Source organism: Labrus bergylta, chromosome 13 (genome assembly GCF_963930695.1).
Source record: "Labrus bergylta chromosome 13, fLabBer1.1, whole genome shotgun sequence".
Lineage (NCBI taxonomy): Eukaryota > Metazoa > Chordata > Actinopteri > Labriformes > Labridae > Labrus > Labrus bergylta.
Window position 1 is genome coordinate 1,078,796 of NC_089207.1, and position 11,878 is coordinate 1,090,673.

Sequence of the window (11,878 nt, forward strand, 5' to 3'; positions counted from 1 at the left end):
AGCAAAACATGCTGGAAGCAAAGGTGAGAGGAGAGAGAGAAAAGACGATCAGTATGTTGTTAGTTTTAATACAATATGAAGATTTTAATTATTAATAAAAAATGATCAAAAATAATTCAAAATAAATTAACTGAAATAACAGGACACAATAGGTCATGGTAAATTTGAAGCTTGATCCAAATCAACTGGACTGGTTGAAGATCTTGAAGACGTTCTGAAGACGTTCAACCAGACAGTTGATTTTGAATGTAGCTTCAAATGTACCATGACCTGGATGACTGAGAACCTACTCAGACAATGGGGAACATTATTGTCTTTCTTCACAAACTACCTTCAAACATCATTGTTAGATCTTATATTTGCCAAGAACAGACCCATCTAGTCTCTTTATGACATTAATGCCTAAATAGAACAAACATGATAAAATACTTGAGAATATAAAAATGCTGTTAGACTAACATGGAGGAAGTTATCAGTAAGATCTTTGAGGTGAATCTTTAATCTCAAACGTGAAGTGTCCTGTTTGAACCTTCCTCATGAGGAACACTGGACGACTTGTTCACAGAGGATTTGTCTGATTCATTTCTGTTCTGTTGCGTACCTGATGAATCAGTTTGTGAGACAGATTCATCTTGAGCGTCTTCATTGACCTCCTCTGAGTCAGACCCGTTCTTTTGACCCCCAGCAGGGTCCTTAAGGTCCTCATCTTGACTTAGCTTATCATCTGGAGAGGTTTGATCTGTGGGTGGGACAGGCGATGCTTCCTCACCCCCACCTTGATTCTTCTCTGGAAACAGACAGTAGAAAGAATATAAAAGAGTTTAAAAAGTGCACCTGTCTGTTTAGGATTAGTAAAGGACTGAAATATTCAGAGACAGTCTTTTAGTTTGAATCAATGAGTCTTACTTCATGGAGGTTTCCTAAATGAGACACGGTCTGTGTGATGAGTTAGGTGTAACAAATAAAGTCCCTCCTCCAGTTTTTATCATGTGCTTTCATAAATGAACCATTTGTCTTTATTGTTGTTAAGAATAATCCAGAAGTAAATGAAAGTACTGTTGCATGCTTTGTTTTGTCTCTCAGAGGTTACAAAGTGAACCTTGTAGAAATACTCTAATCGTCTGTACTGTGTGTAAAGTTTGATAGAGCGAGCGTTCTAGCTTTCTGAATCTGATTGAAACAAACAGCCAAATGTGCCAACATGTGAGAAGGTCTGAATTTTCTAAAATATCTTAAGTACTGGCATTATAATATGTAACACACATTGTAATAATGGTATACTGCTGAGGAAGGATTTGACACTGAGGTTTACATACCTGGCTGTTCAGATTCATCAGACAAACCAACACACTCTGGTTCTTTTGTCTCCTCAGAGTTTGAGTGCTCAGGCTGTGAGATCTTTTCCTCTCCAGAGAGATTCATCACATCTGCATCTGTATCACCTCTGTCGAAGTCAGCATGAAGCCTTGGAGAGATTAAGTTCCCAAACGGAGAGGCAGGAGGAGATAAAGTTTCTTAAAAAACAAAGAAAGAAAAGTGATTTAAAGAAAACAAATACTTAAAGATACTAAACAGAACAGAGACAGTCTCAGACACTGGAGTCAATAAACCCAGTTAGGAACAATCTATTAAGAAACAATGAGTAGTACAGAAACAATAGATTGATACAGGAATTTTCTGATTGGTGGAAAATGAATCAACATGAATTTAATTCATGTTTTAAGTCATTTATAAGTAAAAACAACAACAACTATTCATTTGTTGTACCTTGTTAAATGTTAGGACTCTCTGCTTTTTGATTGTGGAAATGAAAATAAACATCAGCTGCAGCTGTTTGCAGAAATCTACTTCCCATTCAAAATTACCTGTTATGCTTTGAGGCTGTTGAGGTTTTTTACCCTTCTCAATGTTGTGTATCGCCTTTTTGACGAAACCTGATAAGAGAAAAGAGTCACAACTTAACAACCAGCTTTATTCCTAGCCTCTCTTATATCGTGTCTCAGCTAACATTAAGAATGTGTGTTGTGGTGTTACCTTTTCGTGGCTCCGTATCTACAACAGGTTCTGGAAGGAAAAATATTCTTTAGATCAAAATAATTCATGACATGCAGTGAACTGAAATCAGATTAATCATGTTACTCCTTTCTGTACTGTTTAGAAATAAAATCACAATCAAACTATGAGCTAAATAAAATATACACACAGGTAACAGACATGGATGTAAGCTCTAGAGGGCAAAGTAAGAAAGAATGGTTTTACATTTCTCAAAAGTTGTGGGTGTTTTATTTCTTGAATTGTTAAATCAATGTGCTGTGATTGTTCAGTCATTTGGATAAGGTTAGGGTTGTTTCATAAAAATAACAGCAGAAGAAGGAAAGATGAAAACAATCAAGACATGTAAAGTTCTTCAATGATCAGAAATATTTCTTCTAAGAGCTTTAAAGAGAGAGAGAGAGATTTAAGCTTTAAAAACTGTTCAAACAAACACAATGGTTCAGTAGCTCCTGATTAAAACCTGTGGATGGCCAAGTTATTGTAGAGGATGAGTTCCTTCATTTCCTAGCAGTTCAAATTAAAATGATGACCCAGGATGAACTAGTTCTTGAAGCCTCAAACACATTTGACTCCCGAGTGGATCGAGACTTCCAAAAAGGTGTCGTTTGAACTTTGTCCTGAGACCAAGCGGCGGCCTTCAAAACCAAAAGGATGCGAACAATATCAAAAGTTGTCTAAAAGTTCTTCACGAGTGTGGAGAAGATACCCCCCGTTTCCTCTCCCACTACCTGGACGAGCTGCCGCCTGCGACGTTCAGCAACCTGGAAGTGTCTAACCTGCTGAGCAAAATCGAGCGTGTGCACAGTGAAGACACGCAGTGGAAGTTCAGGCTAAACTCGACGAGGACCTGCGTACTGCGACAGCAGAGGTGTGGCCGTGGCGGGCCGGTTGAAGCCGAGTGATGGCGGAGGACTGGCTGTATCGGGTAACGCTAGATCTGGCGGTGGAGGATGCTTCAGCTGCTGGAGAAACTGCGACAAACTCGTTGAAATGGAGTAAAGTTGTGAAACAGGGCCGAGGTCGGAGGAATAATGACGAGGGCCAGTCTGTCCTCGTAAAAAACAGCGTGCTGGAAAACCTGAACGGAGGATGCCAAAGCCTGTTGTTGGTACTGCTGCACAAGGGGATATAAAAGTGGTTCGTACAAAGATGGAAAGTACTAAGAGGTAGTAGTAAGAACTATGAACGGGGCCGAGGTCAGACCTGAACCACAGCCGCTGCAACCAGGACCACAGCCTCAACCACCAGGCTATCGGCGTTCCAGTGATACCCATTCTTTAAAAATGAACAACTTTGTACTTTAAAGGAAACAGGCCCTAAAATAAAAATACAAGAGCAAAACATATTGTTTTATATTGAAAATGATAAAATGATATGAAATGTTCTTCTTTCAGGACTCACGCTGTTAGCCAAGTTATAAGAGAAAGATATTATTTAGCTGAGTAAATCATGAAGGGGGGCAGTGCACATGGGTTGATTAGGACCCCTTTAAATGTTCCAGGTGTGTCACTGTTGGGTGATGCACCAGGAAGGGACACAGGTTTTTTTACCACATGTCGATGAGACAGGTCAATGAATGCAGTTAGAAATGTTTAAATTAAATGAAGAAACAAGAGATCCTGACTGGACATTGAACTTACTGTGTGCGTAAGGCCTCACTGGAACGGTGCATCAGTGGCTGTTTGTTGAGTTCATGTGGTTTCTTTAGAATTGTAACTTAATTCGTTTTTTGGACAAATAGCCACCATAGCTAACCTAGCTGCTGTGTCACTTCCAGGACTTTGTTCTGCTGACAGAAGTGAGAGTGAAATACAACTATTTCATACATTTGATAAATGCTAATTGGCAATGTTTATAAACTGCATGTTGGAAAAGATAACCGCATCACATGTGAATAAATGTGTTCATATGCACAATGAATGATGTATGAGTGAAAACTGGCTAACGGTCTTTCACTTTGCTAGCATTGTCTCTTCAAATACAAAACTGTGTTAAAGGTAAACAATGGAGCATACCTGGAGAGTAGCTCACACTGAGTCGCTGATCAGACAGAGGCGTTTCAGCAAGAAGATGCCTGGTTTCACCTCCCTGAGCCTTCTTCTTATCTGAGCCTGAAACAGATCACAAACAATAAATTGTAGTTTTATGGGCAGAGAAGATAAAAGTGACGATCGATGAAAACTCTGAAATCATCCAATCGCTCAACAGAAACTATCACTTGAACCAAGCTCTGCATACCAGAGTATCCTCTCTGTTGTCAGGTGACCTGCAGATACAGACTATTTCACAGTTTTATATTCTAAATCAAATATTTATGAGTTTTAGATCTGTTAAAAAAAGAAGGGAAGTCTCAGCCTGAAAACATAAAGTATCATACCTTCAGTCTGTTTCTCCTCATCATCCTGTTGTCCTTTAGCAAAACATGCTGGAAGCAAAGGAGAGAGGAGAGAGAGAAGATAAGTATGTTGTTAGTTTTAATACAATATGAAGATTTTAATTATTAATAAAAGAACAAAGTCCACTAACACCTCCAGTCTGGTTAAGAAGGCTCATCAACGCCTCTTTTTCCTGAGGACACTGAAGAGACACCACCTGTCTTCAGCTGTACTGATGAACTTCTACCGCTGTGTGATCGAGAGCATCCTGACCAGCAGTGTCTCAGTCTGGTACGGAAACTGCTCTGTCACAGACCGTAAGGCGCTACAGCGGGTGGTAAAAACCGCCCAGCGCATCACAAGGTGTCCACTTCCTGCCATTGAGGATGTCCAAAGAACACGCTGTCTGCGGCGAGCTCACGGCATCCTTAAAGACTCCTCCCACCCTGCCCACAGACTGTTTACCCTCCTGCCCTCCGGCAGGCGCTTCAGAAGCCTCCGGACCAGAACCAGCAGACTGAGGAACAGCTTTTTCCCCAGAGCTGTTTCTCTACTGAACTCTACCCCCCGAACTCTGAACTCTGTCTCTCTCTCTCTCTCCCTCTCTCTCTCCGCACCCTGCTGACCCCCCTTTCCCCTCCATATCACCTCACACCCATCATCACCCCACCACTCCTCCTGGTCACACACACACATCTCTCATCCACCTGTATTATTGTATTATAGTATGTTCATATTATGTCCATATTCTTTATATTATCTGTAAACTAGTATAGCATGCTCACTGCACCTTAATCTGTATATTACAATCCTAAGAATACACTTATATTTATAGCATTTATTTATATTTATAGCATCCCATTAATCCAGCCATATATACCTAATAATTCACTTTTTTTGTCTACATCTGTAAATTTTGTAATTACTGTACATAGCACAGAATTACTGTACATAGCACAGACTCTTGCACTTTCTGCTTATTTGCACTTCTGGTGAGATGCCAAACCTCATTTTGTTACTCTATACTTGTATATGTGTAATGACAATAAAGTTGAATCTCATCTCATCTCAAAGTGCTTCAGACAAGACATCAAAAGCATCATGACAGAGGAAAGAAAGGAAACATTAAAATAGAACGTTTAAAAAATCACTGAAATTATTCAATGTGAAAAAATGTTCAAATAAAAATAATTCCAATGAAATTAACTGAAATAACAGGACACAATAGGTCATGGTGAATTTGAAGCTTGATCCAAAATCAGCTGGACTGGTGGAAGATCTGGAAGACGTTCTGAAGACGTTCTGAAGACGTTCAAGATTTTCTTTTATTACTTTATAAAGCATTACATGGCCTTGTACCAGACTACCTATCAGATATGATTTTAGTTTATGAAGCAGTACGACCCCTCAGATCCTCCACTTCCTCTCTCTTAGTTGTTCCACAGAGCAGGACAAAAAGCTTTCAGCTGTTACGCTCTGAGACTGTGGAACGACCTTCCTGAGGGTCTGAGAGGAGAATATTGAGATTTTTAAACGCAGTCTGAAAACTCATTTATTCAGTCCGACTTTTATATAGTGTTTTATATCAATTCAAATCTTAACATTACTGTATTGTCTTTTTTTATCCTACTACAATTTTAAATATTATTCTCCTATGTATTAATTTTAATATCTTATTGCTTTTATGTGTCGTATTTAATTTTTTAATTTTTATATTTTTTTAATTCTTATTGGTGTGCATTAGTCTCTCAGTGATTTTATAAACTACTTTTTTGTCAATAACTTTTCTGCACTCTTGTAAAGCACTTTGAACTGCAATTTAATTTGTCTGAAAGGATCTATATAAATAAATAAAAAAAGAAAAAAGAAAAGATGTTCAACCAGTCCAGTTGATTTTGAATGTAGCTTCAAATGTACCATGACCTGGATGACTGAGAACCTACTCAGACAATGGGGAACATTATTGTCTTTCTTCACAAACTACCTTTCCTCTTTGAAAACGTATTGAGCGCTGAACTGTTCCACATCGCTTTCTGAATACCTGGACCTCATAAACATACATGTTACTTATCAGGTCGTTCTCTTTAGAATCTACATCCTGAGAAATGTTTTCAGTATCATTTTTTCTAATGAAAGTGTAATTTCTTTCTACTTTACCTTTTTGTCTCTTTTTGCAGAAGATGATGATCAACCCGAGTACGATTAAACCAATTAAACCAACGACAGCCAGACTGACAGCCACAGCTACAGATGAATTATCTTCAGAAACACAAGAGTCAAAAGTTAGAGGGACGTAGATCACTCATCACCAAAACAACTTACTGTAGAACTGTAACAACAGGAGAATATAGAGTCTCTCTTTTACAACAACCAAAACATTGATTTAGGAGAGCTCTTGAGCTCTCTTAGGCTCCTCGAGATCTTTGGTTGACGCCCTGCCAGAACATCACCCCCCCACCCCCTTGCTCTCTATCCCTCTTTCTGCATTTTATCCCATTTCTCCCCCTATCCCTTTCCGAGCCCGGTGCAGTCTAGGCCTGTGAAGTTTTTTCTTACCACTGTAACTTTTGCTGCTTTGCTAAAGTGCTCATGATGGATAGGCCGGATCTTTGTAATATAACAATGAGTAAGGTCTTTTACCTGCTTTTTGTAAAGTGTCTCGAGATAACACTTGTTATGAGTTAACATTGATAAAAAATTGATTGATTGATTTATTTTGTTAACAACTTTGAATCCTTGAGTCAAAGGGATCTTACGGGCTTATGGGTCCTCTGCACCCTCAGCCTGGAATCTGTTACAGAATGACTTAAAGCTCAAGGAGCTGGAGTCCTTAAATGTTTTTAAATCTAAAATGAAAGACATGGAAGCAGATTCTGCAGGATGTCGATGTTTTAGCTGTTTGAACGACTGATTCCCAGATATGACTCATAGATGGTTCTATTTTAATCCAAAATGTTGTGTTTTGTAAACTGTAATTTGTCTCTCTTTGTGTTTCCGTCTGTAACTTTGTGTTTTTGCTGCTGCCTGTCTCGGCTCGGTCTCAGTGAAAAAGAGGTTTTTAATCTCAATGGGACCAACCTGGTTAAATAAAGGTTCAATAAAATATATAAATATATATATATTTTCATTCAACTTCCTGTCAAACCCTGGTGAGAAATAGTGTAACTTGGCAACAAAGCTTCAAGTTTTCTAAAAGAACGTTCACTTCAAAATGACCAAATCAGAAACCTGAACGTCCAGTTATACATGAGATCATACCGTGATAACAATACTTTGCTGTGAATGTCGCCGTCTCACTGCTCACAGGGTTGCTGACTGAACATCTGTATTCTTCGTTATCTCGTTCGTCTCCCAGAGAAATATTAAACTTGTGTCCCGGTTGTGATTTTCCCCGTGCTCTCCACTCAAACTTCATCATGGACTCAGGTGGGGTGGGGTCTGCAGAGCACAGCAGCGTCGCCCGGACCTCAGAAACATCGGAGCCACCGTCTTTGTTTATCTCACAAGATATGGTCGGCATGGCAACCTTGTCTTGAAGAAACATGTAAAAAAATGAAGAAATAAATGAATACATACTGAAATCATTGTAGTATGTTACGTATGTATCGGATGCTGATATGATATGAGCTCATCACATCACTATTGGTATCGACTAATTTTATCTCTGATATGAGCCAATTTAACGAGGTTTATTTATGTTTTACATAGTTTTTAATAATAATTGTTCATTTCTAAGTATAAATTAGTGTTTAAAGGCTTTATATGTGATTTTTTGATCCAGCAGATGTCGCCCTTGAGCAAATTATTTCGATATGTCGGCCCCAAAAGTCCCATATGTGTCGGGTCCTGGTTTGTATACAAAGAAACATAAAATCTGTGCAAACAAGTGAATAATATGATAACATAATGTCGGGTATAAAGGGCATACACTGCTTATCAGAACGGGTTTGAGGTCAAACACACACACACACACACACACACACACACACACACGCGGTGTTCACTATGTTCTGTGACTTAAGAGAGTGAAAGTAACTTCTTCTTTGACACTGAATATAAACCGTCTTCAGATGCTTGAACAATTAGTTTTTTATCAAGGGCACACCTCTCGGCTGATACCAAAGCCATCGTAAAAAAGTAGATCCAGGACTATAAAACCCATTTGATAGCACACATATAAAAAAATAATATTTGATCTCCCCTCTACAGAGCCCTTCAGTTCCTTTTAGAGTCCTGTTACAGTTACTTGCCCACGGTAACTTAAAGTGAGAAAAGGATTGTTCTGACCGCCTGAAGTGTAGAATGTGATAGAATAATGAGATGAGATGAGATGAGATGAGATTCAACTTTATTGTCATTACACATATACAAGTATAGAGTAACGAAATGAGGTTTGGCATCTCACCAGAAGTGCAAATAAGCAGAAAGTGCAAGAGTCTGTGCTATGTACAGTAATTGAGTGCAAGAGTCTGTGCTATGTACAGTAATTCTGTGTTATGTACAGTAATTGCAAAATTTACAGAAGTAGACAAAAAAAGTGAATTATTAGGTATATCTGGATGGCTGGATTAATGGGATGCAATAAATATAAATAAATAATGCTACAAAATAAGTGTGTTTTTAGGATTATAATATACAGATTAAGGTGCAGTGAGCATGCTATACTAATAATATACAGATTAAGATGCAGTGAGCATGCTATACTAATAATATACAGGTTAAGATGCAGTGAGCATGCTATACTAATAATATACAGATTAAGGTGCAGTGATCATGCTATACTAATAATATACAGGTTAAGATGCAGTGATCATGCTATACTAATAATATACAGATTAAGATGCAGTGAGCATGCTATACTAATAATATACAGGTTAAGATGCAGTGAGCATGCTATACTAATAATATACAGATTAAGGTGCAGTGAGCATGCTATACTAATAATATACAGATTAAGATGCAGTGAGCATGCTATACTAATAATATACAGATTAAGATGCAGTGATCATGCTATACTAATAATATACAGATTAAGATGCAGTGATCATGCTATACTAATAATATACAGATTAAGATGCAGTGAGCATGCTATACTAATAATATACAGGTTAAGATGCAGTGAGCATGCTATAATAATAATATACAGATTAAGATGCAGTGAGCATGCTATACTAATAATATACAGATTAAGATGCAGTGATCATGCTATACTAGTTTACAGATAATATAAAGAATATGGACATAATATGAACATACTATAATACAATAATACAGATGGATGAGAGATGTGTGTGTGTGACCAGGAGGAGTGGTGGGGGGATGATGGGTGTGAGGTGATATGCAGGGGAAATTTCCAGTTTGCCTGTAGGCAAACTGGAAATGAGCGACTTGAATGAGCGACTTGAAATATGAACGTTGCCAAAAGTACAAAGTCTATAAAGATGTCCCCACAACAGCCATAAAACCTGTGGTGAAAGGTTTTATAACAGGTCTGAAGTTGATCATTGGTAATATTCTACATAAAGCAGATTTTACAGCCCAACAGTGTGACTCACTGAATCTGTATCAGCCTTGCACATCCATTCAGTTCAGCTTCTGAGGGCTTAAAGCCACAAAGTTTAAAACTGATTTCTGGAAAAATAACTCATCTTCTGATGTTTCAGCTTTTCTTCACAGCTTCAGCAGTTTCTTTAGATTTCTCTGTTGTGTGCCTGATTCTACAATTCATTCACAAGATGCTTCTGTCCAAAGCGACGTACATTAAGGAGTTTTTTTCCAGCTAGCTAGAACTCTGTTTCTGAGCCAATGCCGTGTCCACTACAGAATCTGTTTTTAAAGCAGGGCTGTCTCAGGGACACACAGTTTGTTTTGTTGGCCTTGTCCTCCACTTACAGATATTTCTTTAGATTCTCTGAATCTTTTTATATGATGTAAAGTTTGCAGACAATGAACGCCCCACATTCATTTCAATTGTAAGTAAAAAAAACAACAACAAGATTCTAATTGTTTCACCTCAGCACAGACTTTCACAGACGCCCTTCACATCTTTTTTTTAAACCATCATGTTACTAACCTGTAGCCAGTTCACCTTCTAAACTTTGACATGTTCCATCAGCTTCTGTGCTACTGCACCAACTTTCACCAACCTACATTTTGGAATTAAATTTAATTCAAAATCAAAAAAAGTTGAACATTTTTGTGAAAAATTTCGGCTCAAAAAATGTTGAAAATGTTCATGAAAAAAACTTTGGTTTCCAAAAAGTTGGACATTTTGGTGAAAATTAAACAATGTCATTTCACAGTTTCAACATTTAGCAGGTTGTCTTTGTGCTATTTTCAATTCCATACGGGGTTTCAATGTTTCAAATCATCCCTTTCTGTTTCTATTCACATTTTACTCTGAGGTTTTACTTTTAACCCTCTTCCAGCTGTAGGATGGATTGATTATAATCTGTGTGTTCAATGTTAAACTTACCTATGACCTCCAGTTTGAATTCTGACAGATGTAACATGTTGTTGATGTCGACTTCCACTTCATAGAGTCCTCTGTCTTCAAACTTCAGGCCGGTGATTTCGAGCTCTGCCGAGACCCAGTCGAGAGTGATCCTGTTTTTGTACGCTCCGTACACCTGTTCCTCTCTGCTGTCAAACTCCACCACTTTGTTTCCGTTATGTTTCCACAGAATTGAATTTGGTTGTCCAGAAAAGGTCGGCTTCAAGCTCTCCCCCGTCCCCTTGAGGACATATTTTGTAGGCGGTTCAGCACCTAGAACTGATCATAGAGAGGTATGAGAATATGAAGCATGTGTCTTTGTAAGGGTTCTGCATATTTAAAACAACTCTAATGAAACGTGTTTATAGAATTTAGAGACCGTTAATCCTGTTTAGTACTCGAGCATTATTATCTGTTATTAATATATTGTACTCATAATAAATGTGGATGGAGAAAAAACAGCAAGTTACTAAAAACACTTTTGTACGACGGAGGATTACGGCCATTTTTTTTATTTCGAGATTAAAGTCGTAAATTTACGAGAATAAAGTTGTTAATTTACGACTTTATTCTTGTAAATTTATGAGTTTAATCTCAAAATTTAAAATAATAATAATTTTTTAACATGGCCCAAATCCTCCGTCGTACTTTTGGATATGAGGCTAGAACTTTCTTTTTTTAATCCAAATAAAAAAAATGGAGAAAAGGACTTTAAGGTAAGCTGCTCATGCGGTCTGGAATCTCCTGCAGGATGATCTGTGTCTGTCTCTTTAAATCTTTTTTAAAGTAGTTTGAAGGTGTTGGAGGAAGATGCTTCAGGTTGTAGATGCTTTGAATAATTAACTTTTCTTCTCTGTGACTCAGGATGTTGATCTGTGTTTGTGATTACTCTGTGTGTTTATCTCTGTAATGTGTTTATTGTACTGCTTTATTCTTGTAAATAAGATTTTTAATC

At 37.9% G+C, this 11,878-nt stretch overlaps 1 protein-coding gene across 25 annotated transcripts in view; it reads right to left on the bottom strand.

Annotated features, from left to right (window-relative positions):
• The window catches only part of LOC110005107 (protein starmaker), a 150,870-nt gene that overhangs the window by 137,200 nt on the left and 1,792 nt on the right, over positions 1-11,878 (bottom strand). For 11 of the 25 annotated variants that reach the window (XM_065962347.1, XM_065962346.1, XM_065962344.1 and 8 more), the window contains exons 2-3: positions 10,906-11,202; positions 7,689-7,961 (exon numbers count right to left, since the gene is read on the bottom strand). In XM_065962347.1, coding sequence (XP_065818419.1) covers positions 7,689-7,961; positions 10,906-11,202 — 570 coding nt within the window. Of the gene's footprint in view, positions 12-601; positions 788-1,316; positions 1,515-1,865; positions 1,935-2,034; positions 2,065-4,070; positions 4,167-4,432; positions 4,481-4,583; positions 4,958-6,587; positions 6,690-7,688; positions 7,962-10,905; positions 11,203-11,878 lie in introns of those variants that run through there. The other 14 variants (XM_065962357.1, XM_065962349.1, XM_065962350.1 and 11 more) reach the window with 5 other exon arrangements.